Below are 27,694 nucleotides of genomic sequence, written 5' to 3'. Positions count from 1 at the left end.
CAGCAGCCACTGCTGCCCTTGTTAACAGATGGAAGCCCTTGTGCAAATATAAAGAGGTTTATTCACTTGTTTACAGGGGTACAAAACATAATGTATAAAAAAGCCACTTTCTCCCGTCTTCAGTGTGAACGTCTTGCACTGTCCACGCCACCTCAGGCTTCATACATAGCGCAGCTGGTGCAAAGCGTCTTCTCACCATCATCAGCATAGCTACACAGTTGTTGGGAGAGAGAAGTTACCCAAGAAGCTGACTGTACCCCGCTCACTGAAGCCCCAATCCCAGGACTCCTCAGAATGTGAACCTCAGGTGACAGGTGACAGGGGCATCTCAGGGACAGCTGGGGGAACACTATCACCCCTGGGAGGACGTCTAGCCTGCAAACATCCCATGGGCCTGACATCTGGGCTCCAGTTCACCAGATGGCTGGGATGTTACACATAGAGACACAGGAGTGACTCTATGTTACACATAGAGACACAGGAGTGACTCTATGTTACACATAGAGACACAGGAGTGCAACTTCATTGCTATGAAGACATAGAAATGAGATGGCCCTGACAGGAACACTAAGGACCTGCAGCAAACAGTCACCAGAAGCTGGGATGCGGCCTGGAAAATCCTCCAGCCTCAGCGTGAACCAGCCCTACAGGTACACAAGACTTCTCCCTGGAGCACCCTTGCATGGCACTCCTGATCTCTCCAAACTACTGAAGAGTATCCCGGTAGCAAGGATTTGCCATATGAAGTGTGGTTTTGCACCTGACCCATTAGTTTTAGAAAATGTTGAGCCTGATCTGCTGCACTGATTTCATATGCATTCGGTAGAGTGTATCCTTAGGAGTGTGAGCCAAGGTTGGGGGGCTGCCCTGTCCACCCATTCACCGAGCACTTAAAAGTAAATACCTGATTCAGATGGTTGCGCTGATGGGTGAACAGCACCCGTTTCCATACTGCCTAAGACACCACTGCTAACCAGGAAGCACACAAGGGCAGGCATGAACCGCATGGACATGTACCCAGTGGCACGTGTAAGGCAAGCCCCAAATAACAAGCACACTGGCTAGAAAGTGAAGCTAGGAAACAGTGTGGACTGCTGGAGCCTTGCTAAGGACTCAGAAGCCAGGCCACTGGGCTGTCTAAGCCAAGCAGCTGCTTTAAGCAGGCCAGACCCTTGGGAAACATGGACTTCTTCTAAAAGGCTCAGTCTTGAGAAGAGCTGGGCAATGCATTTACAAAGCCCTGACAAATGATGGCAAATGGTGCCTACAGAGTACCAGCCAAGCACCTGGTGACCTCACAGGGAGAGGGACAGGATTTCTACAGCCCCTGGAGCAGAACACTCACTCTACAAGGCCGCACAGCATACAGGCCAAGGCTCCGCAGCCCCAGCAGGTGTATACACACTGCCCACACAGGGCCCGGTCACACTGGCTGCAGACCGCCTTCCCGTCCACAGATCTCACGCAGGAGGAACACGCAGTGGGTGCTGCCCCAGGCATGCCTGTGAGAAAAGCACAGCCAGGCTGTCAGCATTGGAAGGATTCTGGAAGAACAAGAGCTCAGTAGGTGCCCACCTTCCCCCGTAGCTCCCCTTCTGACTACCCGTCAGCCGCCTAGAGCACCGTGCTAATGACTGACAATGAGGCATTCCCAGGACGTCACAGGGAGACTGAGGACACAGCAACTGCCTGGCCGTGGTGTGGAAGGGCTCACCCTTCCCTGGAGACCCTATCAGAGTCTCTGTTTCACCGGTCAGCCAAGGGGGTTCTGGGCTGCTCGGAGGACAAGTTTCCGGGCTGCGGCAGAGGCCTGTTTTCATGAGATGAGAAGCTGAGAAGCATCCCTCACAAGCTGTGGCCGGGCATGCTCCCACTGCAGGGGACACCAGAGAGCTGTGGACACAGTCATTAAAGCTGGTGACTTCCCATCAACATTTGTTCAACATCTACGTCAGTGGCTGCCAACCTTCCTAACGTTGGGACCCTTTAATACATACAGTTCCTCATGTTGTGGTGACCCCCAACCATAAGATTATTTTTGTCACAACTTCAGAACTGTAATTTTGCTGCTGTTATGAATCAGAATGTAAATATTTTTGGAGATGGGGGGTTGCCAAAGGGGTCATGACCCACAGGTCGAGAACCACTGCTTTAAGTGGCCCTTGCTTAGGTAGTCAAAGCCCCGGAACAGAACATTTGCCACGGTCTTTCCTAGGGGGACTAGCCAGCGAGCACCACTGGCAGTCACTCACCAGATTCCGAGGCCTGAGCTTGGCACTTTGTCAGTCGGCCATCAGGTCCAATCAACATCTGTCCCCTTGCAGTTTGAGGGGCTCCCACCAGACCAGGCTTCAGTGACTCCTGCAGGTGGTCGATGGCACCTTCGCCCCAGATGTGATCTCTATAGGCCTGGGCCCCTTGGAAAAGGAGCTGCTTGGTTCTTTCTAGGGAAGAAGATGCTTCCTTGAGATGACCCTGCCAACTGCGAAGCCCTAGTACGGCCATCCTATGACTCTAAAAAGGCAGAGTCCTTCTATGCCTGTTCCCTAACTGGTGACACTGCCTGGGCCTCCCTGCCTCCAACCTAAAAATGCTCCCCTCTCCTTCTTCCTCTGGCTCCACTCTCCTCTCAGTGCACAGCAGGCTGCAGATCCTACAGCCCAATCCTACAGCTCAACATGGGTACTCCTTCCATCAACCTGTTTTCAGCAGCCACAGCTAATCTTGCGTCATTGGGTTTGTGTCCTCCTCTTCATTCTCCAGCTCTCCTCCTGTAAGCTTGTCTTACGGGGCCAGAGCTTTCTCTGGCCCTGAAGCATTCATTCCCTAAACAAGTGCCCCAAGGAGGCAGGAAACAGCACCTACAACCAGGGCACCGAATAACTTCACTATAGGAGACAAAAACAACCTCTTGACAAAGGTCTCCCAGAACCTTCCAGGCCCTCCCACCCACCATTCCAATGTAGGTGGCTGTAATAGTGGCCTCCCTTTAGGCTCCAGGCCCAGGGAGCCTTGAAACACTGTTCCAAGTTCCAGAGATGCGCTCACTCCCACATACAGGCAGAGGAGGCCAGCTGAAACTGGCAGCAGGCAAAAATTAAGAGTGGCTGTTACCCACCCAGCTACACTTGGTGCTATCTCACACTTTAAAACAGAAAGTGGGTTTGGGGGCACACCCCAGCATTCAGGAGATTGAGGCAGGAGGATTATTTAAATTCACAGCCAGCCTAAGGTACACTGTAAAACCCTGTCTGAAGAACAAGGGAAATAGGAAGAGTCCCATGCTGAGGGTAATCTTTGTCTTCAAGGACTCCTGGTCCACCAAAGAGTCCAGAGTGTAGGCTGAGGCTTGGTATTCGTCCTTTAGGCCTCAAATTGTGTGTCCTGTATACAAGACAAGAAGAACCTAGGACCCCTCTCTGACCTGGCTGGCTCTGACTGATCCTGGCAAGTGCCTCAGGAGTAAGTCCTCAAAAGAGTAGAGCCAGGCTGGTAGGTTCCAATTATATTTAGACTTCTTTTTAACTGCATGCTTTCGTTATGTTTACGTAAGAAGTTAAATTTATTGGTGGAGGTCAGAAGACGACTTTTCAGGAGTCGACTCTCTCCTCCGGTGAGTTCTTGAAACCTGACGCAGGTTTGGGCTTGCACAGAGGGCACTTTAACCGGCTGAGCCATTTCCTGGACCGTGTTTACATTTTGTTCTTGCTGTTCTAAGACATCTCACGATGTAGCCCATGCTGGCCTTGAATTTAAGAAACCGGCTTGCCTTTGCCTCTGGGAGTGCTGGCAACAAAGGCATACGCCAGAACGTCCCGCCGTGTCTACGTTATCCCGAGGGCACACTCTTAGCAGTTCAGTCCTCAGACTTCACTCACCACCCCGGAGGTCTAGCGCTTGAGCTTGCATTCTCAGTGTACAGCAAGGGGAAAAGCAAATCAGCTATCCACTTGGGGCTGAGTGAAAAGTTTGTTTTTCCGCGCATTCCAAAGGCACCGCGGCACTACTCAAAACCGTGCAGGCATAAACTTTACGCTAAGAAAGGTAAACAGCGTCACCCCTGCCTCAGACAGTCATCACTGCAAAGCAACACCCATGCGCTCTAAAGTCCACTTGAGAGGGCCTAGTGCAGCGCTCGCCTTCACGCCCACCCAGTCCCGCCTCCTGTCCTGCGCCAGGCCAGACCGCTAAGCAGGACTCAGCTTCGACTCGGATTTCTCCGCGAAAGCCCGAAGCAGCCTCCAGCCCTCGGCTCGAGACGCGCAGGCCAGGGCTTGGGGTCTGCCGCTGCTGCCCCGTGCGGCGTGGCCCGCTCTACCCACGGAAACCCGCACTCACCGAAGACCTCGCGTGAGTAGCGCTCGGCGAACACACCGCGGCTCAGCTCTCTCGGGCCCACATGGACTTTGAGCTGCAGCGGGGAAGCGTCTGCGAACGGGCAGCTCCGCTTGGGCATGATAGCGGGAATCAGACCCAGACCACAGCTGCGCAGAGCGCGCCGAACACACGTCACGGCGCGCTCCGACGGTCGCTGAGGCCCGGGAGTACTAGGGCGCCGCGCCCGATAGGCAGGGCAGAGGCTGGGGGCTTGGCTCAAGCAGGCCGAAGCGCGGGAGGTGCTGGGGGCGGGGCTTATGCAGGGAGCGGCGCGCGATAGGTCGACGGAGGCAGTGGGTGGGCCTTAGGAGCGCGGGAAAGGCCGAGGGCGCGGGGCGGGATCTGTGCGCGGCGTGGCACAGGATAGGGCAAGGGGTGGTGGTGGGCGGGACCAGGACATGACGGCCGCTCAGAACAGGCCAAGAATTAAGAGGCGGGACGCCGGAGGGTGTGGCTCGGGATTAGCGGGAAGCTACATCAGGGGCTCTGGATAAACTAGCGAGAGATTGGGGGCGGGGCTCAGCTCGCGAAAAGCCGGACGTCTTGGTCGTCGCTAAGCAACGGTGATGGATGACGTAACTGAGTTGCCAGTCCCAAACAGGAAGGTGGGGCGTATTCCCTGGGCTCCCAGTTGTAGTGTCTTGCTCTGCGAGTTTCTCCTGCGTCCCTGAAACCTGACCTTGGGCAGCGAGCGCGGGGGAGGGTCTGCTGGGCACCGCGGGCTTAAAACTGCCTTGGGGTCTGAGAAGACCCCTCTGTGAACAACAGGCAAAGCAGCGATGCCAAGGGCCTTCTCATTCCTTGTGTTTGTACCCAGTCGGAACGTAAGAGCGCTCATCTTGGCGTGCAGAAGACCGCGCTTTAGGAAGCAGGCATTCTCTAGATTCTGGAGGCTGGAAGTTTCAGATCAAGAGGTTCTCCTCAGGCCTCTCGTCTTCCTCAGTCTGCAGATGGAAACTTCTTTGTGCTTACCGGATGGGTGTCTGTCCTCCTCTCATAATAACACTAAGAACTTTGAATTAAGACTATATCCATGAGCCGGGTGTGTGGGCTCACGCCTTTAATTCCAGCACTCGGCGGGAGGCAGAGGCAGGCTGATCTCAAAGAGTTCGAGGCCAGATACAGTGACATTCTGAGGTCCTGGGAGTTAGGACTTCAACAAGAGTAGGGGGCACAATTCTATATAGAACAGTGCCAAGTGAGTGTGCAGAGCAAACCCTGCTGACAGCCGCCAGAGAGAAATGACTGCTGACTGCCGCGCTTCCTTTCCCGCAGGCGGCGTCTCCTGTTGTAAAACTGTAAGCAATAGGCCCCACTTCTTTGTGGAGACGCACTCTTCCCCTATTGTACGGCTTAAATCCAGTGGGACAGACAGGTCAGCGACCTGGCTAGGAAGCACCATGAGGAAGGCTGTTGTTCACATTATGGTAATGGACTTTTTCTTCCCAGAAGTCCCACTTCCTAGCGCAGTCCCCACAAGCTGTCCTGAGGGTCCACTGGGTCTGACTGCCTTTCTGAGTCAAAAAGGTGTACCTATTTCTTTCTTTCTTTTTTTTTTTTTTTCTTTCAGATGCTGGCCAGTGCCTGAGTATTTTAAAATTATTTTAAAATTTCTAACACTGAACTTCCTTACTCTTTTTTTCTTTTTTAAAGCCCCCACCAGAATCTCATGCAGGGAGACTCATTCTGTGTGTGCCATTGTGTCTGGCTGCTCTCTCAGAGTGCTGACTTTTTCTTCTGACTTTTGCTCCCTCTTGTTCACATCTGTTGGCAGCTGGTTCCTTTTGATACTGGGTGTTCTGCTGCCTGGAAAACCTAAAGTTTGTTTATCCACCTATTAGACCCCAGGGCTGTTGGCAAGCTCCAGCTATGATGAACTTAGCTGTGGACAACCTTGGATCAGGTCTTTTCAGTGTTGGTTAGTATTTGGGAGTGGGGCTCCATGTTCCCCATGATCATGAATGTGTAAGGGGGGGGGACATACGCTTATCTTCTAAACAAACTGTCAGCGTTCCAGACTGTTGGGAAAAGGGTAGTTTTTAAGAATGTCACTGAGATTTTTCTACCTACTTGGTCCTCAGGGCACTCTGGGAAAAGGCCATAATCTCTCATAACCCCACCTGAAGGGCTCTGAGTGGGAGATTGGTCAGGGAAGTTTGGTGTGAGCTTTTCATGGGTGGTCTGGTACGACTCTGAATTGTTGGAGGCTTGGTCTCAAGATTGAGGGGTGACTGGGTCACGATGGCATAGCTTTAATGGATTAATCCATCAGTGAGTTCGTGCCTGAATGGGCTTTGACGTGAGAATTCGTTGGAGGAAGCACCGCACTAAGAGTGTGTCTTGAAGGATGTTCCTTATCCCTGTCCCTGTCCTGTCTCTCTGCTTCCTTCCTGATGAAATGTCCTTCTACCATGATGCTTCTGTCTCACCACAGACCCATAGTAATGGATCCAGCTTGGCCATGGACTAAAATCTCTCAAAGTGTGATCCAAAACAAATCCTTTCAGGTTTTTTAGAAGTTATTTTGTCATAGAGGTAAAAACACAATCAGATATGTCTTTAGACTGGGGATAGCCTAATGTACCCCAAATGCTGGCACATTATTCAAGACAGCCCCTTGCTGTCCCAGTGAGCACAGAGCACAAGCAGTACTAGTTAAGACATGTCTGATTCAGTCTGGAGAAGTTCCTATGGACAGTGACCAACTGTGTTTGGCTAGAGTGATGAGGTGCTATCTGGGCTGCTCTGTCCCTGGAGACAGGAAGGACTGTTAGTCCTGGATCCCCTGGCAGCTCTGGAATGTGTGTGCTTAGGCGGCCAGCTCTGGGAAACATGTCATATCCAGGTCTGCCCTGCATGGGTTGGCTGCATTTTGTTTTCTGAGCAAGCATAACTCTATGGTTGTAGCTCTGTGTCACCAAAAATGGAGGAGTCCAGCTGAGCTCAGTGGCAGCTATCTTGGTGATAGCAGCCACATTACACGCCAGGTAACTCTGGCACTCTCCTAAGCTCTGTAGGACGGTGTCACTAAGTCCATCCCAGTGTGAAGTGCTGGCCACAGACACACAGATCATTTAATGATTGGACAATTGTTTTGTTTTGTTTTAAAAGCAAGTATGGTGACCTTGGCCACATTTGCCTGACTTTGTGTAACGACTTTGCCTCTCACCCTGGAAATGAGCTCCTCCTGCTTTGCTGTCTGTAAGTCCCCAGAAAGTGGTACTTTGTGTGATCCTGGCTCTGTCTGCTTCTGATTTGGGTTTCCCCGACCCTATGCTGGTGACATCATTCCTCATATTGCTACTTGGGCTTTGCTCTCTGGAAGTGGCATCAGGTAGACCATGATCATTGGGAAAGGTTGTCATTAGTGATTAAAAGTAACAAGAACGAAGTCAAGACAGGTGTAATGACCGCTCAGTGGCTCAGCGACTCCCAGATATGTTTATTATGACATGGCTCCAACTGAACACATATAATGTGACAATCAGTCATGGAAGGCCTCTATTTTAAGCACTTGGACTCATTTTAAAAGCAGAATTTTAAAAAATATACACAGTGCTGACTTCACACTTAAAATTGTAGAATTCAGTGGGCCAAGCTGAAGACATACATAGAAAAATGAAAGTATGGAAAATGGTTTCCAATTGTTTCGTTGAAGGTGTTGGCTGCACTGCACTGAGGGTCCTGGCTGCAGCTGTTCACTGAAGGTCCTGGTGCTGCGGTGTGGCCTGCTGGCTTCTGCTTGGCATCTAAAACAGCTGGATCATGGACTCTCTGGACTTCCCAATGCCAACCCATTTGACTGAAAGGGCAACAAAGAACACAGCATGGAGATGATGAACAAAAACGCTTTTCAGCAGGTTGGGGAGATGAGAGCTTCCTTGTAAACAGGAGAACCTGAGTTTGATTCCAAGAGCTCGGGTTGGAATGCTACCCTGATAATCCCAGTACTGAGGAAGTGGAGATGGGAGCCCTGGGGCTCACTGGCCAGCCAGTCCCGTGCACTCAGTGGTCTCTAGGCCAGTGAGAAAGCCTGTCTTAAAAAGATGTAGACAAGGTCCCTGAGGGTGACCCTGAGGCTGTCCTCTGCCTCTGGACACTTGCACACACACTTTACAAAATGTTCCTTAATGCTGTAGCTTGTGCTTTTCATTTCCCTCGCAAAGGAGCTGTTTGTTCACCAAGCAGAGTTGTTTTTTTGTTTTTTGTTTATAAAGTCATTTTTAGATTTTTAATTTTTTATTTTATGTATGTAAGTGTTTTGCCTGGTACCCACAGAGGTCAGAAGAGGACATAGGATCCCCTGGAACTGGAGTTACAGACAGCTGTGAGCTGCCACGTGGGTACTGAGATCCAGAAAAACCCTGGTTCCTGCAGGAGCAAGAGGCTCTTAACTGCTGAGCCACCTCCCCTGCCCGGAAGGGGAGAGTTTTAAACTGTATTGTGGGCCCGATAATGGGTCGTTCATCCATGGACAGCAGAAAGCAGTTCCTGACATGTCCTACTCCCTGCCTAAGCCATGTGGGACACAGGGCAGATACATCCCGCCTGCTTTTTGCACCCTAGGCTACATCCTAGGTTGAGTCACTGGGCCCCAGCCTGGCTGGAACTGTGGACATGACCTTCCCAGCTGGCACCTGTTCCTAGCTCCACCTCCTCTTGTCTGTTCCATTCATGTGGTTACCGCCTGGGGGTTCTAATTTCTCACTAGGCCTTGTGTTGGGATATAGGCTCCTCAGGGTATCTAAGGTTTAGGGTGTTAGGGTTGGAGGAGCAGTCCCAGCACCTACCTGCCACACCCAGGTGATTCTCCACGAAGCGCACATAGCTCTGAGCCTGTGGAGGCAGGTCCTCCCACTTCCTGGCACCAGTGGTGTCTGCTTTCCATCCAGGCAGGGTTTCATATTCTACCTCCACCTTCTGCAGTATCTCCTGATTAGCTGTGGGGGTGGGGATGGGGGTCAGCAGGGTCCCATAGACTGTCCTACTCCTGGGGATGGCTGTCTTCTGACCTTGGCAGACAGGAAGCTGCTGAGGGCAAGTGGTCCTGCTGGCTTTTCAGCATCGGGCAATGAGCAGGGGGTTGCAGTGAAGTTCAGACATTGGCAGTGCCCCTTACAGCCAAGGAGCATGGCCAGTTCTGAGACACTGGCTAACTAATATCTGCTGAGTAGCCACAGAATGTCAATGGAGGAACTCTAAGGCACAATTGGAAATTAGAAGGGACTCTAGAATCCTGAAGCCAAGGTATCCTTGAAGATATATGACTCTTCTTGCTTAAGACCACCAAATCCATGCTGGGACCCCATGGCTCATAGTGGATGCATCATCCCTTGCTAATGGAAGATGCTGGAATGGGCAACCTTCTAGAAGGGTTCTCAAGCCTCAGAGTCAGACAGTGTCTTCCATGGGTACTCCTCATTGCCACAGAACCCTGAGCCACCAGCAATACTCTACGAACTTAAAGTTCACCCTTTCAGAGGTCAGAGGTCAGAGGTCAGTAGAGTCAGAGACCCTGGCCTCAAGGATGCACATGGCTCCCCATGCCAAGGAGCACTGCTGTATCTGTCTGAGTTTCTTTGGAGGTGGCTTGCCTCTAATGTGCAGCAAGGGAGAAAGTCTCAGTTGACAAGAGATGCCTCTGACCTGAGGCTGACAGGCTTATTCCAGATACACAAGAAACCGAAAGCTAGAAAAAGTACATCCCTGGGTTTAAGAAAAGTCAGGGCACATAAGCACAGGGCCCAGTTAAACACCACCCAGGGATGAGGACAAGGCTCAGACGCTAAGTATCCATTAGCATAGGCACAGCCCTGAATTTTATCCCCAGCACCAGAAAATAAAAGGAAAAGGAATCCACCCACAGGTTGATTTTCTCTGAAATGTATTTTCATAGAGATTCATGTTTTTCAGAGCAGCGTATGTCTCCTGACTTTCCAGGATGTCCATCTTCCTAGGGGTGGGCCTTTCTGAGGCTAGTGAGGGTCCCCAGGAGCTAGGGCAAGTGGCAGGGTGGACTCTCAAAGCCTTTCAGCCCTGTCTCAGTACACTTGCAAGCAACCAGAAAGCCTGAGGCTTCCCAGAGATGGAGAACTCCCCAAGAAACTGAGGGATGAAAACCAGGCAGTCTCCAGTCTTTGGAGACAAACAGTGGCCTCAGAGTCTAAGCCCCTTCCCTCTGCCTGCTGGGGGCTGAAAACCCTCTCCTAGTCACCTAAAAATTGGTGGATGTCTTTTCTAATGTGGAAGAAGTGTTCCAACAACCAGGAAAACTCAAGTTCGTGTCACATACCAGGGAAATAGGGAATCCTCTTCCCGTTGAGCTTGTAGGAGATGCCAACTTTAATCTCACTCAGGACATCCAGAATGTCCAGCTTGGTTAAGGCCAGCCTGTACCCAAAACAAGATACAGACAAAATGAAGAGAAGCTTCCGGTCATTGCTTCCGTCTGGTTTTCACCTCCTCTTTTTCCTGTTTGCACTAACCACAGTAAACATTAGGTGATTGCCTCCAAATGCAGGCACTGATGGAGCTAGAGGAACACCTGCCCCTGGCCTGAGTCCTGCAGTTTCTGTCCCCCAGCTACAGAATTCCTGACACCTGGGCTTCCTCTCCTGCGCTGAAGCTTCTTTCCTCTCCCACCCCCTTTTTTTCCCTTTCCCTGTTCCACATGATCCACAGGAGGATCTCATCTGGCTGTACCTGCTCAGGCTGGATGTGGGGTGCAGACCCAGATTTACCCTGCATCTACTTCACAAGGCCTCAGACACATCTTCCTCAGCCACATACTTGTAGCTCCCTACCAGCTCCTTTCCCACCCAGGAAGGCTCCGGTTCTCCCACAGCCAGCAGGACCTTGCAATGCTGGTGGGGAAGCCTTGGGACTCGCACCGAAGTGGATGGGGAAGCCAACATCCTATGAAGTCTCTTTCTGTCCCAAGAGAGTGTCCTGAGCAATCAGACCCCTGCAGAGACCCCTGAGGTGCTCCTGACACTCCTGAGAGCATCTTTGGGGGCTTTCTCTTGCAGGCCCACAGGGGCGGGGCCTCAGAAGGCTCCCACTGTTGCTGGAGACAACTTGCTTAAGTCCTTACCCGATCTTGAGCCCCCTACACACACACCTTTGTCTCCAGACTGTGGGAGGCTTTCATGTTCTTAGGGAGCCTTTCTCACTGGGGTTCTATATCCTCAAGAGTGGTAAGTCAGCTCCCAGCAACAGCGGGACATGGGAGCTATGGGGCTGGTCTGCCTCCCTGCCCTTCCTAGAGGCACCTGGAGCCCTGCCTGCCTGTCTGCCTGCCTGCTTACCCCACACAGGCTTGGCCCTCTCCCAAGCTCCCTCTCCGGGTTCCTCCTGTGGGCAGAATCTTCTAAAACTGCCAAGTCCTTCTGGTTTAGAAACTGCCACTGTACTTTGTAGAATGTCCTCAAGTCCTGCAAAGCCAGTGGCTGTGTTTGGGTGTGCATGGTAGGGAATGAATGCCAGAACTCCCATCTCCCACCCACCCCTATCCTCCCAAAGATGCCCTCCTTTGAAGCTGCTCTGCCCAGACGCTGGTACCTCAGCTCAGGATCACCCTCGCTTTGCCCCTAGTCCCACAGCATGCTGAACACCTGGCCAGCCTCACACCAACTCTCACATGACATCACACTGATATCAGCGGCCAGGATGGAAGTGTGACCCTGTCTGGTTTCACTTCACACCTGTGGCCTCCATGTCACTCCGCAATGTTGGCCTCACTTTGGGGAGGGAGCCTGGTAGAAAGACTCCAGACAGGTGTTGGGGCCCCAGCCCTGATAGGAGTTCCGCTTGCCCTGCCCCTGTGTGACATAGCTTTGATGGTGTTTAGAAGGCCACTTACGCAGTGAAGCCATTGACCATGTGGGCATATCTCAGGATCATCAGGTCCAACCAGCCACAGCGCCTCTTCCTGCCTGTGGTCACCCCCCACTCGTGGCCACGGTTCTGTAGCAGATCTCCAATTTCCTGTGTGAAAATAAGGCCTGTTTGTGCCTGCCGTGTTGGGCACTGGCCAGGACAGGTATGGCATGTGCCTGCTTGTCTCCTGTGCTTTCTCTTCTCTCTGTCCTCTTCCAACTGAGGCACTCACGTGGGGGCCTTGCTCCCCAGTATGGTTCTGAGAAGGCAGCATTGTTCCGGGAGCCCAGCCTGTCTGTGGAGGCACAGGCAGCTCACCTCCTCCCTTCCTTTTGTGTAAAGGTGGTGCCAACTCGGGTTGGGGTCGGGGTTGGGGGTGGGGGCAAGGTTTATGCTCCACCCTAAATATAGTCACACCTCAGTCTCCCTCAGACACCTCCCTTTCCTAGGACAAGAGCTGTGACTCATCCGAATCAGGTGTCAGGTAAGGAGGGCCAGGAAGAAGAGTCTAAGGTCTCAGCAGCTTCCAGAAATGCTCCTAAGGATAGAGAGCTGGGAACAGGGGCATTGCTTTCAGCTGCTAAGTTAGTGCTGGAGAACTCCCACTTGTCTGTGGGCCTCACACACGTGGTGGGAAAATGGAGTTGTGGGGAAGCGCGCGCGCACACACACACACACCCTTTGTGAACTGATAGACTGTCTTTCAAAGTCTCTAACGCCCTCACCTCTGAGCCTGTGCTGTAAAAAGACCCCACCAGGACACGGGGAATTGTTCAGTAGGGTCCCCTCAGCACACCTGCAGCTCCCCCTGACACTGTGCAATCCCAAATATCCCACCCCACCCCTGTGCTGGAACTCACATTGATCTGCTCCGTGGGGAAGGCCCCAATGCCCACACGGGTGGTGTAGGCCTTGACCACACCGTACACATCCCCTATGTTCTGGGGCGGGATGCCCAGGCCTGTGCACACGCCGCCCACGGTACAGTTGGAGGAAGTCACAAAGGGGTAGGTCCCTGCAGGACAGAACGGTCAGTGGCTACCCATTACCCTTTGCACACCCTAGGGTCCAAGACGCCTTCTCAGCAAAGGGCAGCTGGGTTCCCTCTAAGGTAGTGGTTCTCAGCCTAGGGATTGCCTAAGCCCATCGGAAAACACACATTTACATTACAATTCCTAACAGCAGCAAAATCACGGTTAACTAATTTCATGGTTGGAGTCACTACAATGTGAGGAGCTGTATTAAAGGGTCGCAGCGCTGGAGGGGTTGAGAACCACTGCTCAGTGGGGAACACCAGGGCCACCAGTCTGATGGCTGATCCTGGGACAGTGGCACAAATAAGGTGCTGTGTTGCTCACAGAGCCTGCACTGACTGAGGTGGCCTGGCCTCCCAACAATACGGGCAGTAGTCTGGGAGGACGGGGGGTGGGGGGCGTAAAGGGGCACAGGGGGTGGGGGATACGAGGTCCCTGGCCTTGCAAGGCTCTGTTATCCCACTCCTGACCCCTCCACCCCAACTCCCTCTCTTAGTTCAGCTCCTTTGATGCTGCATTATCTGGCTGGATTTAGGCAAACAGGACAATGGGATCATGGTGGGGGTGTGGACAGCACTGTGACCTTGGAAGGTGGCCTGTTTTACTCCGCTGTTTCGGTCTACTCACCAAAGTCAATGTCAAGGAGGGCTGCGTTGGCACCTTCCACCAGGATCTTCTTGGGGGGCCCATGGAGCGCCTCGTACATGAAGTAGACGCCATCTCGAACCATGGGTCTGATCCGCTCAGCAAAGCCCTGAGAGGACCGTGCAACCACATGAGGCTGTGGAGTGGAGGGTCCGCACAGCGCGCAAAAGCTGAAAGTGGCAGTAGTGCCTGCCTGGGACTGGTGCTTGGTGGCAGCTCCCTGTCACACCCAGAAGGTGGGCCCCACCCCCACGTGCTTCCTCGGCGTCTGGCCCAGTGTCCTTTACCTTGAGCCTTTTGAGTTGACCTTCCACATCTATTTCCAGTGTGGGGAACATGGACTGGTGCTGGTGGGCCAGGTTCTTGAATCTGTGCAGGGAACCCTCACTGTGACCCTCTGAGGGCACACACTGAACCCACGGGCTCTCTTTCCCAGCATGTCTCCCGCCACCTTTCCGTGTCTTACCCCTGGGCTGTGGGAGAGTGCAGACCTACCTGGCAGAAAACTCATCAAAGTCCGACAGGAGGTCGCAGATGCGGAGGCCTGTCCGGGCAGCTTTGGAGGAGTAAGTTGGTCCAATTCCCTTCTTGGTTGTGCCGATACTGAAAAATGGAGAGTGGGTGCTACTTTGAAGCTCTGCTGACTGCACCCCAGCTTCTGGCAGACCCAGGGTCCACCCCCTGAATCAAGGCCAGAAGGTGAGAAGGAGGCCACCCAACAGCAGCAGCAGGGGCTGGAGGCTGGGCTGCTGAGGACGCCTGCCCAGCGTACGCGCACAGCAGCAAGGCGCAGGGCAGGTGGGGAAGAGAGTTCTGGGTTCCAGCATCAGGGCTTCCCTGTCTGCTTCTCAGCATTTGCACTGGTGCCTTGGCAGCAAAAACACCAGCAGCGTTGGTGCTACACACCTATCCGAAGGCCTGCACAGCTGACCCCAAGTGAATCAAATACTCAGCGTCGCCACAAGCGTCTTGCTGTGTGTTCATGTGAGAGTGTGCATGTGCTGGTGTGTATATGTGACTGCATGTGCATTGTGTGAATGTTCCTGTGCATGTGTGCTGCAAATATACGTGTGTATGCATGTCTGAATGTTTATGTGCACATGCAAATGCACTTCAGTGCTCACCTGCACAGTTGTATGAACAAATGTGCCTTGACGTGGATGTGAGTACTGTGCACACCTATGGAGTGTGTGTGTGTGTTGCTCTGATGGCCCCCACCTGCATCCCTAGCATCCGGAGTTCGCTTGGTCCGGATGGTGCAGCTGTGGCAGAGGACAGCAGCGGCAGCTCACAGAGTGTGGCCCTCGAGGCTGGACTACCCTGCTGTTCTCACCGGTTTTATTCTCAAGGGACCCCTAAGTTGGTTGATGGCAGCCCCCTCTCCTGCTCAGACAGGATCTGCACCCGGGCTGCCAGAACGTGGAACTGGAAGTCCCCAGGAAGAGGAAGAATGGTGGCACGAGGAACTTACTTCTTCCCCTCTTGTGCTTGACGTTGTACTTCCTGCAGCCCATCTACTGCCTGGTGGAAGTCAAACACTGTTCCAGCGGCCAGCACATGGGCAGGAGAGGAGCAGAGGACAGAGCTTTGTGAGGGACCTCATTTTCTGAATGGTGTCAAGAGCAGGGTCAGAAGGTGCCTGGTTGGGAGCAGATTCTGGGGTTCCAGAGCCCAGGCTCTGCAAAGGGGTAAGCAAGTACGACCCTGGCTTTGACCTAGCTCCTACCTTGAAGCTCATTAAAAAGAGTAAGGCTCAGCAGCATATGGCACCAGGCAGGCCCTCCAGGGTCTCCTGAGCTCTGTACCATGGAGGGGGAAGAAGGGACCATCCCCAGGGCCCCGTGGGAACCTTACCAAGGTGGGCCCGGTCAGAGATGATGAGCCTCTTCTCCCAGTCCTTCAGACCTGCAGGGACACGGCAGAGATGACAGCTGTGTGCACTCTCAGTTGATGAGAGCCGCCTCCCGACACACACACCAGGACTGTTCGCTTAAATGAGTGGCCAGGTTCCAAAGGACCACATGCACTGCACAGCAGCCATAGCCATGCCCTGGCCCTTGTTCCCTGCTGACGCCCCTGGACCCCCATCCAAGAGACGGCACACCCATGCTCCTCTTGCTTCAGCCTCCTTCCTGGAGAAGCCTGTAATCCCAAAACAGAACCCACAGGAGCAGTTTTTCAGAGTCCGGGCTGCCCAGCTTCTGCCCTTTGGTGAGAGCTCTGCTCTCCATGCTGCAAAGCTGGCATGCAGTGAGCAGCCAGCTAGGACCTCAGCAGGCAGGTGGGCCTGTGGGTGGGGCAAGAGCCTGAATGGCCTACCTTTTTTCTCATTCTTCTCTGCCTCTTCAAACAAGCCTGGCAAGTGGATGACCACACCATTGCCTGCAACACAAGGCACAAATCACAACCCAGGTTGGGAATGTTTCAAATGGTATTGGCAGACTGCAGGAGCAGGAGCTCAAGTGCCCAGACCCGGATGATGGATGAGGTCCACTCTTCAAGAGAAAGGTCACTCTATCACATGCAAGAGCACAGTTATACTTGGGAACACTGGGCTCAGACTCTGAAGACATGAACCCTACAACCCACTTAGGTGAGGTCTCAGGGTACCACAACCACGAAGACAGAAAGAGTAGCAGGTTCTGGGAGCCGAGGGAAGCAGAGGGGTGGGCAGGTAGGCTGGTGGTTAGGACTCTGTAGTGTTGGTTTGGGGGATGGAAAGTTCTGTAGACATGGTGTGATGCCCTGTAAGTCTCAGTCCTGGGTGTACACCCAAAGGGGCCGAGCACTGAGCCTGCCCTGACGGTGACAAAGCTTATAACTGACAAATATTGAAGGCTGTGGAGGCTCTGGAGGGTGACTGGATGAATATCTGTGAATGTCAATTGCTGGGGTGTCACTTAGTGCCAAAGGAAGTGAACTGTCAAGCCAGGAGGTCTGGAGGACCCTCAGACCCAGGCAAATAGAGTGTCTGCGAAGGCTGTCCGCCCAGCCCCCCAGCTAGTGTGGGGCAAGGGCAGTCATGGAGGTGCTCCTGCTTAGTCTCTGTTGTTAGCTGACCTAGAGTTACCCAGGAAGCAGTAACCTCGGTTGAAAAACTCCTTAAGCAGAGGGCATGTGAGCATGTCTCCGGGGCATTATCTTCATTGCTAATCGATGTAAGAGGGCCCAGCTCACAGTGGGTGATGCCATCCCTAGGCAGGTGGGTCTGGGCTGTGTAAGAAAGTTAGCCAAGGGTGGGTTTGGTGCAGCACGCCTTTAATCACATCGGTCTGGAAGAAGAGGCAGGCAGATCTCTGTGGGTTAAGGCTAGCCTGGTCTATATATAGCAAGATCCTGTTTCAACAAAAGAATAGGATGAGGAAGACAAAATGAATGAATGAATGAATGAATGAATGAATGAATGAATGAAACTGAGCATGAATGATTCAGAGTGTGAGAGAGCCAGTGAACAGTGTTCTTTTTGGTTTTTCTTCAGGAACTTAAGTTCCTGCCCTGACTTCCTTCAGCATTGAACTGTGACCTAAAAATGCAAGCCAAATAAACTTTTCCCTCCCCAGGTTGCTTTTACGCAGAGTGCTTGATCAAAGCAATGGGAAACAGACAGGAATACAGCTGTCTTCCACGTGGTAACCACTGCAGGCCTGAGCTTTAAGCACAGCCAGGGTTCAAACCCAGGACAGCCTAGCAGGAAGCCCTCTCTCTGGCCCATGAGGAAGGAACCCAGATGCTACAGTCCCCTGCTCCTGCTGCCCTCACCCCACCCGTGCCTCCAGGGATAGCCTTCTCTGCCCAGCTAACCAGAATGCATCCTGTTCTAAGGGAATGCGACTGCATATCTGCTCAGTTGATCCCGGAATAGCAGGCTAAAGCCCCTTGGAAGCATGAGGTGCAAGCCCAGAGTTCAGCACTTGGGGGTCTCAGGCAGGAGGATCATAAGTTTAGTATGGGAGTATGGCCAATATGGGAGCCAGTATATGTCTCAAAATTCCAGATCAACCCAGTACAGGGTGAGGATAAGGAATTCAAGCCTAGACTTGGCTTTGGAGCAGGTTCAAGACTGACCTGGCTTAAATGAGACCCCCCCACCCCCTTGATCTCAAAAGCAAAGCAAAGCAGCAACACAAATCTAAACTGCCACCCAGATGGCAGGTCAGTGGAGGGACCCAAACCTTCTGGAGTCAACTGTGGTGGCCTCAAAACTTTAATTCTATTTTATGTGTGTGGGTGTTTTGCCCATGGAGGCCAAAAGAGGATGTCAGACATCTTGGAACTGGAGTTACAGACTGTTGTGAGCTGCCATGTGGGTGCTGGGAATTGAACCTAGGTCTTCTGAAAGAGCAGCAGAGCCACCCGTTTAGCCCCTACAGGGGGCTGAAGCATAAATTATGACATATAAATTATGGCTCAATGAAGCAGTTCCATTTGTTGAAATGATATAAAAGGGAAAACAGGAACCATGGAGAAATGTGGACCCTGAAGTTTCCCGGAACCCTATCAACGCCCTGGGAGCTGTGCTTTACCATGGGAAACAAACATGGGTCCTCAGCTAGAGACAGAGGCTCAGAAGGGGAAGCCTGCTGAAGGCCACATGGCGGGCCAATGTAGGGTCTGGATTGACGAGACCCACGCAAGCAGAGACTGCCGTTGTCAGGAGGAGTCCTACGCCAGCCTCATGGGGTTGGCCCTGGCATGGGTTTGGCAGAGGGAAGTGGGACACCGGATCAGAGTGACTCAGAGATTACACAAGCCACCGTGCACCCAAAAGGTCACCCAAATGCCACAGCATCTTGAAATAACCCCAGAGCAGAGGCAAGGGGTGTCGCAAGCCGAGGGTCAGCACAGGCTGGTGCTCTTGCTGAGTGGCTGTGCCGGGCGCCCTTATGGTGAACACAGCGCCTCTGCTGCCGAGCTGCCAGATGACTGCCAGCCACGTTCCTGTTGTTGGCTCCAAGTCATCCCCAGGGCCGGGCAGCACATGGTCTGGGCTATGTGCGTCTCCATTGTGTTTCCGGGTTCCGCCTAGGAAGGTTCTGGATGAAGCAGGACCAGGTTGGCAGGTTGTCTCCTGCAGCCTTCCCCAAGGACGGATGGCACCACCGCCCAGCTGCCCTGCTGAGCACACACGTAGACAGGCCACCTCAGTAGCGGGGGCTCCTCGCTGTGGAAGGTGAGCACCACCGCTGTCCTGGCTCTGTCCTGGGAGGGCTAGAGACCGTGTGTGCTTGGGAGGAGAGCCTCCAAGGAGCCTGCGCTCTGACTCTACCCACCGCAGCCCCTACCTTGCAGATTTACTTCCTCTGCTCCTACACGATGGCCAGACCTGTGCTATCGGCTGGCCATGGACAGGCAGTGCCTCACCTTTGCCTCCTGCCTGAGATGTGAGATAAGCCACACATGTCAACCAGAGCTAGAAGAATGAGGACAGGAGGTGCTGGGGGGGGGGGGGTGACCCAGAGGGTGGGTCCTCTTGAGCAAGAACTAGAGAGACCCAGGGTAGGGAAGCCTTGTCAGGCAACTGGAGCAGCTGTCCAAGGGGTAATGGCTGTAACAGCGCAGGCAGCATCAGGAAAGCACAGCTATATACGCACTCAGGCTGTTCCCAGGCCCATGTACTCTGGAGGCACACTGTTGCACCCTCACCCCCCACACATACAAACATACTCATACACATGAACTTGAACAGATATATACACACAGGCACATACACACACACACACACACACACACACAGAGAGAGAGAGAGAGAGAGAGAGAGAGAGAGAGAGAGAAGGAGCTCTGTATGCTCTAGAGCTTCCTGCACCCTCTGAGACCAGGCTCTGGGGATAATTTCTGGGTGGGGCCCCCAGGGGAGCACAGTGGGGCAAGCAGGCTGAGGTCCAGCTCTTGGGGTTGTACAGCAAGACTCCCCCCACACTGGCATCCAGGCTGGTGCTGATGGGGTACTTACCAATGAAGGACACAGCCTTGGTGTTGATGATGCCGCTGGGTAGCAGGTGAAAGTCGTACTCCTTGCCATCCACCACTACCGTGTGCCCAGCGTTGTTGCCTCCCTGGGAACAGAGAGACCGAATGAGCTGCTGGTACCTGAGTGTGGAAGACTATTCCACAGGAGCCTGCCTACTACCCTAGCCTCACTCCAGAGCCAGATCTCTCCCTACATGGTGCTTGAGGACCCAGTGTGGGTCAGCAATAGGACTTGGGCAAGCTAGGTCAGTGGTCAGGGATTTGGGCTGAGTTAGTGTCTGATGCAGAGATTCGATGTCGGATGCTCTGGTCCAGCCTGGTCCCAGGGCTCAGGGCAGTCGTGGCAGGTGGACCTGGCTGAGCACCCCTCTCCACCAGGGAGGAGCTTGAGGAACAAACCCTTGGAAGGCAGACCAAGACCCCACAGCTCAGCTCATTGCCTTCTTCAGCAGGCCCCATCCTGAGTAAAATGTTCTGGGAGGCTCCTTCTTTGGGGTATTCAAGCTGACTGCGGGTAGGTAGGCCAGCTGGGATAGAGCTTTCAGGGCGGGGAGAGAGCCCAGCACCAAGGCTAGGTGTTGGGCTCCAGCGTCCTTCTACCACTAATCACAAGCCACCTGCTCACAAGCACACAGCTCCAAGCCCTGGACACTGTGTTCTCAGGCTCCCAGAGGCTCACGGCGGAGGCTGCTGATGCCGGCAGAGCAATAGAGAGGCTCGTGGCGGTGGGACACCAACACGTTCTTGCCTTGGACTGTGGTAGCCTGTCACCCACATGGGGTCGGGGAAGCTACTTAGCAGGTCTTTGTCCAGCAGGAACTTGTAGTTGGGGTGTGTTGGGGGGTGGGCGAGGGCAAGGCACAATGGGTAAGGCCGAAGTCATGACCAGGTGAAAGGGCCATACTACATGGATGTCCGCAGATGGCACACAGATTGGCACAGTGAGGGGCAAGTCCAGATGGCCTGATGTTTCATACACCACGTCTCTCACATTCTGTCTGTGGTACCTCTAGGACAGTGATTCTCAACCTTCCTGAAGCGGCGACGTTTTAATCCACTTCCTCATGCTGTGGTGACCCCAACCATAAAATCACTTCATTACTTCATAACTGTAACTTTCTATTGTTGTGAATCATAATGTAAATAGCTGATATGCAGGATATCTGCTATGTGACCCTCAGAGGGTTGAGAGACTGTTCCAGAGAAACGTGGCCAGGCTTTCAAAGGCCTGTTATGTTCTGCAGTATCAAACCCCACCTGCAGACAGCACTGTGGTCCCCTACTTGTACAATGGGGCCCAGTGCTGACGCTCAGCTCAAACTCACCTCCCTGCCCCAGAAGACACAAAGGCCAGGCACGTGCCACTCTGTTTAACTTGCTGATGGAGCTGAGGGGTTTCAGCTCCCATATATCTTTCATTGCGTACCCAAGCAGGACCCTCAGTGAAGGTTCGCCTCCCTTTGTGACACCTCTTATGCACGATGTGAGGGACAGAGCCATATCTCCCAGATCCCAGTGAGGTAGATGGCAAAGAATGCTTGCTGCCGGTGAGATCTTCCGCTCCAAGGACTTCATCTTCCTCATGTTTTAAGAGTGGGCCCCAGACCCGCATGCCTAAGCTTCCCGTTCATTGCCTACCCTCTTGTTACCATGTAGATGACATCAGATGACAGAGATGGGTCAGCAAGAGGCCAGCTTCATGGCCTGGGCCCCAGACACCTGTCCGTCAGGGAAGGTGCGCTTGTGCAGTCTGTCCTGAGGCCTCTGAAGCAATCTGCTGGCACTGTCTCTGTGTAAAGGGTGGGGACTGTCTGGGAGCGCCTCAGCTCAGCGTGACTTGCAGGGAGCTCCTGATCTTTGGATGGCTCCAGGCACATGAGCATACCTCCTTGGGAAGCCTGAAGGCGGCTGGCAGTCTAGCCTTAAAGGCTCTGTGAACAGGTGAGAGTGACACTGGGCTGCCTACTATGGAGCAGGACAGGTGTGGTACTAGAAGGTGAACTGCATGGGGAAGGGTCCCAGAGGGACGCTAGGAAGAAGAGAGGGTTTGTGGATGGAGCATGAAGGATGTGACTACTGAGGGAGAGAGCTGTGGCTTTACACTTGCCATCAGTTAGGCCCAGCATATGCCTGAGTCCTGCCCCTGAGCTTATGGGATCAGACCATCAGAATGGAGACAGGCCCTTGGCAAGTTCAGGGTTTGGAGACTCCATCCATGCTTTGCCACAGCAGGTGCAGAATTGCTAACTCCCCTTTTAGTTCCCAAAATATGTCAGCACCCACAATCCTGTTTCCTGCCTGAGGCAGTCAGAGGTGTCTCCGAAGATGGGGAAACTGAGGTCCCAAGAGAAGACGGGCTTGCAGCAGAGCCTGGAGTGGGCTGGCAGGCCTCCAGGGACAGCAAGATGGCCAACCTCCCTGATGTCTAGGTGCCCCTGTGGCTAGGTCCAGGGAGCCCAGACACCCTGGAAGGGATGCTCTGCCCCACTCTCTCTCTGAGTGCCCAGAGCCATGTCAGCTGGCCTGAGGACACAGACAGCCAGCACCCGCCTGTCTGTGTTGGGGGTAAACACAGGTGCCTAGAAACAGGCATGAGCCTCATGGGCCAACAGATATCAGATGACCAGTGCCTACTGCAGCCGCTGGGCACCAGACACAGGCCATTGCGAAGGCACACACTATCCCAGGACCTGGGCTTCCAGCAATCCTGTGGAGGCCAGAGTCAGCCACCCTCTTCCCACTGAGGTCTTAGACTGACAGTCTGCACAGGAACACTTGGAAGAGACGGAGACAAGCCTTCTCATGTCTTTTCTCTGGCTTTACTAACCTGGACAGGACATTCCATAAGATCTGGGCATGATGAGAGTCACAACCTCTGAAAATGTGGGGCACTTGCCTGGTATAGCTGATTAGACTTGGCTACCATGCAGGAGGTGGGGTGAGGAGAAGCAGAGGTCAGCTCTGTTTTTGAGGCCCAACAAACCCCAATAGGTGGGCTGGCTCCTGAGGGCCCTGTGGAGCTTCACACGAGCAAGGAAACACCAACTGTGCCGCTGTCGGCTCCAGCTCTGGGGATGGAGAACTGTGCCAGCCTCTAAGGCATTTTAGAGCTCAGGATCTCACAGACCCCTTGATGCTGAGAAGTGCCCAAGCAGGGCACTGGCCAAGGTATGTTAGAAAAAGCCCAACCTGCGGTGGCCCAGCCCTGCTGTGATGGCCTTCTGCTCAGGATGACCATTGGTGCTGAGCAGTAGGGAGGACCTAAGGGTGTGACAGCCAAGCACTTGTTCTGATCCCCCTTCCTGGAGGTCCGCTGGAAGATGACCAGCTGCCCATTGTAGACAGATGCCAGGCACCTGGGCACAGCCTTCAGGGGCTATCAGCAAGGGCAGCCCCTCTCCACCTACAGGTGAATAGTGTGGAACAGGACCTTTTGAGGCATAGTCACACCAAGGCACACCATGACACCTCACCATTGGCCAGGTAAGGCGAATGGCTACATGAACAGCTCATGGCACATACCTCCAGATACCTGAACCTCAGGGGTTTACAACAGGCTGTGGGCCCAGGGTCAGGGGCATCAAGGAACCTATTGAGCACGGCAGCACCACTTGGTGCCTTTAGGCTACTCCCGGGGTTTTCTCCTTGGCCCGATTCTGAGGCCCTGTTGTACATTGATGTCCCCCTCATACTCTTTGACAGCCTGGCTGGTCCCTCAGAGCCCTCAGACCCTGGTGTCCAAGAGTTTAAGTCAAGAGACCTTTGTCTTTGGACCAGATTCTGTTCCAGATCAGCTTGGTCTGGACCGCTGCTTTGCCCTGCAGTTGTGACCCACATCTCCAGAGTGAGGCAGGGAAGGGGTCTAGTGCAGTCTCTGTAGGGGTACTCTCTGCCTGGGCTACATATGCAGTGGCTGTGGACATGTATCACAGGACCAATCCTCCTTTCCTCTGCCTAGCCATGCCTCTCTGGAGAATCCACCTGCCCCCACAGCCCTGAGATCTGACCCCAATGTCCAGAATGCTCTTCCTACGGCCATCCATCTTGTGGCCATCTGGACACAGCTCCTCCTGACTATGCAGGGCCTTGTCATTGTAAAGACCCTAAGCCAAGCAGAGGACCTGAGGGTTGGATACAACCAGCCAGTGTCCCAGTGTCTCCTTTCAGGACAGACCCAGGGCCCTGCCGGACAAAGGCCTGAACTAGACCTTCCTGCCCAGCTGGGCCGCTCCATCCTGGAGGCCTGTGTGTGGATGCAGAGCACCTATATCCTTATCCTCTCCCTGCCTTTGTCCTCTAGGCCTGGACCTTGCCCTGCAGGTCCCTGGACAGGGAGCTGTGGCCTTTGCCTTCCACCAGGGGGTGCTCTAGACTCCTGCCTTCCCAGTCTGTCTCACTCAGCTTTAAGAGCACCACTCTGCTAGAGAAAGTGCAGGAATTCCAAGCCTTGTGGTCATGGCCACGGCTATCTACCACTGCCTGGGGCCAGCCCTTCCACAGGGTGGCCTCAGCCTGACAGCAACCACAGACAAGTAAATGGTATGTGGGCTCATGGTGGAAACCAAGAAAGCCCCCTTAGCAGCCTAGTACTGCGCACGGTCAGATGGCAGTGCGCTAGCACCCTGAAGATTCTGGCCCTCCAACCACTTGGAAGGAGAGTTTTAAATCCCAACAATCCTGGCAGTACAGCAGTGCCAGGCAGACCATCACACGTATCAGAGAAAGATAATGATGGGAACAGAGGGAGGAGGCTAGACAAGCAATGGGATGCATCAGGAGGTAGTGGCCAAGATGCCCACCAGGTAACAGGTACAATGGGTCCATCTGGGGGAGCAGCTGGACACAGCTTTCCAGTCAGGCAGCAGAGGAGGAAACTTGGAGGACACAGCAAGAGGCGTGGGCACAGGAAGAGGAAGAGAGAACCAATCCCCCAGCACAAGAGCAATGTACCCTGGAGCAGGGCCTGGTCAGAAAGACTTGCCTGGAGGGGAGTGAGGGCTGGAGGACCATAGGGGAACCAGGGAGAAAGACAGTACAGTCCCTGACAGCCTCAGAGGTGCAGGGTGGAGGAAGAATGCCACAGTGTCAAGAGGAGGAGTGGACGGTGAACCAAATCAGAGCAGGGACCTGGAGGCAAGCAAGAGTGCAGGTAGGACCCAGGGCCAGCGATGCTGGCAGGAGTGCTCCTGGGGGCCCAGCACTGCATTCTGACCAACAGACCCCAATTAATCAAAATGGCAAAGCAAGAGATAAGGGCAGCTGTGGGGGCTGGGCAGAGTCAGAGCTAGGGTACAGGAAGTGGAGCCCTCCAACAAGTGACTGTGGCTACAGAAAGCTGTGGAGACCAGATGAGGAAGATAGCCCTGTTGGCAATGAAGGGTTAGAAGAGCGTAGAGTCTGCGTCCCCTGGGGCACAGCTACTACTTAGAACAGTGCTGAGCCTAGGTGGTCACTCTCCAGAAGCCCAAGGAACGGGTAGCCTCGCTGGGTATGGCATTTCTAGGTAACCTATTACAGGGTGGAGTACTTGACTTGCATTCTTGTCATCACTGGCCCTTTGTCTCCACGGCTTCAGGGTGGCCTCTGGAACCTTCACTTGGTTCATGCACCCATCCAAAGTCAGAGGCAGTTTGATTAGACCCCCACCTTGCCAGCCTCTGGTCACATAGGGCTGGCTGTGGGGACATAAGACTAGGAAGATGTGGGAGGCCAGTGGCAGGCAAAGAGGCCCCTGCCAAGGAAAGGGACGAGTGCAGGATGCCAGGGTCACCGAGTGCTTGCAATGGCCCAGGGGCTGGACACCCAGGGAGGAAGGACTGAAGGTGCCTTCCAGAGGGTGCTGAGTGGCGCCCCGATGGAATGCTGGCTCTGTCTGCTGCCTTCTCTGTGGAGTTCGGGGCAGAAGGGTAGGCCTGTGCCATCGTCATGGCATGAGCTAAAAGCTATAAGGGACCCAAAGGGACAGTTAGTTTCATTCCTCAACTTCTCTGAGCCTCAGTTTCCCCACCTATGGGGAGCTCTATCGGAGGCTCCTGATCTTCGAGTCCATTAGAGACTAGAAGAGAGCATGTCTGCTCTCTTGTTCTTCAAGGGAACACCTATATGGGTCTGCTGGGACGTCAGGCTGTAGGAGAGAGCACAGCGGAGTGGGTGATTGTGGTCCTGCTCTGATCTCTGCAGGTCCTGTCAAGTAATGGGAATCTGGGTGTGACTTGAGCAGAGAGCAGGGAGGGGCCATCCCCACCCGGAACTGTGTCCACAGCTGGAAGCAGAGCCTGGGGCCATCCAGGCTCTCTACAGGGCTTCCCTGGCAGTGCTGGCTAGAATCAGCAAGCTGCATGGTGTCACAGGAACTGATGGCCCAGAGGAAGGGGGAGGGGCCTGTGGTGCTGGGACACTTTGGAGCGAGCAGGACCACAGACCACTGGGGATGTATCCCAGCTACACACACACAGCTGGACAAAGCATGCAAGGTGTGAGGGGTAGGGGCTGGAGGACTGTCCGTAGGACCTAGAGACTTCAAGAGAGAGGGGTGAACAGGGCGAGAGCAGACTATCTCCCTGTTCTTCGGAGAACTTCGGGAAATCCTCATCCCCAGCTGGGCAGGCATGGCCTGGAGAGCCAGGCCTCCTGAGCCCCTGCTCTGAGCTCCTCAACAACTCTGCAAGAAAGCCGCAGAGCCAGGGAGAAGGACCTCCAGCAGGTGTCCCACCTTCGTTTAGGTCAGCAGCCCTAAGCATGGCCCCAATCCAGTCATGCCAGGGTACGTTCCCCCAAAGTGAGCCCTTTGTGCTGAGCAGTGTGGTTGTCAGCTGCAGCAGCAGGGACCTAAGGAGGGGTCCAACCCCCGGTCCAGAGTCAGAACACACGTCGTCGGTGCTCAGTGCAGTTTGCAGCTGGCCACGAGTGCAAAGTCTGTCTCTGGACTTCTGAGCACCACGGCCTCGGGATCACCCTGCTGTGAAATCTGTGGCTCCTCCCTTCCCCGCGTCAGCCAGCCCTTTGAACTCAGCACCTGCCCCTGCCCTTCCACTGGGTGAAACCCCTGTCCTCATCTTGTCTCTTGGCTGACTCACTAGGGCCACCCCCTGCCCAGAAAGCAGCTCTCAGCCATTGCTGTATCCTAGGGGACCTCGACCCATCCTGGTGGGGCTATCCCCACCAAAGGGCCCACGGTCACTGCCCTGGAACGCCCTACCCCTGAGGATCCCATGTCCCCACCTCAGCAACTTATATTTTTAGCTCAGGGCCCCTGCCATTGCCCTGGGGAGGGAGTGGGCAGGTGGGAGGATGAGAGCGTTGGATGAGAGGGTGCGTGTGTGTGTGTGGGGGGGGGGGGGGGGGGAGAGGTTTAGGTGGTAGGGAGGTAGGGAAGGTGGTCCTGCAGGGGAGAAATCCAAAAGGCTGTGACCCAGTCAGGGCACAAGAGGACAGGGTTCGGCTGGATCCCGGGGAAGGGGAGAGGCTCGCTGGGCGGGTTGGGGAGGGACTCGGCGCCTGGCCCGCACCTGGCAGCGGCTGACGATGTCGGCGTCCGTGGCCAGCAGGTCCACCACCTTGCCTTTGCCCTCGTCCCCCCACTGCGCGCCCAGCACCACGGTCACGCGGGAGCCTGTCGCCGCCGCCTCCTGCTGCAGCCGCCCCCTCTTGACTCCGCCCGTGCCGGGGGGCCGGTCGTTGGAGGCTCGGGTCCCCGACATGCTGGCTTAGCTCGTCTGCTGCGCCGGGCCGCAAGAAAGCCCGCCGCCGCCTGCGCTCTCGCTCCATTAAATGCGGACGCCTAGAAAGGGGGG

General features: G+C 54.2%; 2 protein-coding genes and 1 long non-coding RNA gene across 3 annotated transcripts; 1 reads left to right on the top strand and 2 right to left on the bottom strand.

Moving 5' to 3' along the window:
• Positions 1 to 38: 38 nt before the first annotated feature.
• On the bottom strand, positions 39 to 4,593 carry Siva1 (SIVA1 apoptosis inducing factor). The gene is made up of 4 exons (XM_021654152.2): positions 4,339 to 4,593; positions 2,253 to 2,444; positions 1,346 to 1,502; positions 39 to 210 (listed from the first exon to the last, which is right to left on the bottom strand). Exons 1-4 carry the CDS (start codon positions 4,454 to 4,456, stop codon positions 153 to 155), a joined length of 525 nt encoding a protein of 174 aa, XP_021509827.1. The 5' UTR covers positions 4,457 to 4,593; the 3' UTR covers positions 39 to 152.
• Positions 4,126 to 8,612, top strand: LOC132655310 (uncharacterized). The gene is made up of 2 exons (XR_009593160.1): positions 4,126 to 4,350; positions 7,489 to 8,612. It is a non-coding gene; the product is annotated as an uncharacterized LOC132655310 (long non-coding RNA).
• Positions 7,800 to 27,694, bottom strand: Adss1 (adenylosuccinate synthase 1). Its single transcript, XM_021654169.2, has 13 exons — positions 27,410 to 27,694; positions 19,885 to 19,987; positions 16,254 to 16,316; positions 15,789 to 15,839; positions 15,406 to 15,472; positions 14,430 to 14,537; positions 14,222 to 14,303; positions 13,917 to 14,043; positions 13,116 to 13,270; positions 12,239 to 12,363; positions 10,670 to 10,767; positions 9,168 to 9,317; positions 7,800 to 8,179 (listed from the first exon to the last, which is right to left on the bottom strand). The coding sequence occupies exons 1-13, from the start codon at positions 27,599 to 27,601 to the stop codon at positions 8,127 to 8,129; spliced, it is 1,374 nt and encodes a 457-aa protein (XP_021509844.1). The 5' UTR covers positions 27,602 to 27,694; the 3' UTR covers positions 7,800 to 8,126.

The sequence above is a fragment of the Meriones unguiculatus genome, chromosome 7, assembly GCF_030254825.1.
Source record: "Meriones unguiculatus strain TT.TT164.6M chromosome 7, Bangor_MerUng_6.1, whole genome shotgun sequence".
Lineage (NCBI taxonomy): Eukaryota > Metazoa > Chordata > Mammalia > Rodentia > Muridae > Meriones > Meriones unguiculatus.
Note: the sequence above shows the minus strand (reverse complement) of the source record. Positions and strands in the feature narration are given on the sequence as shown.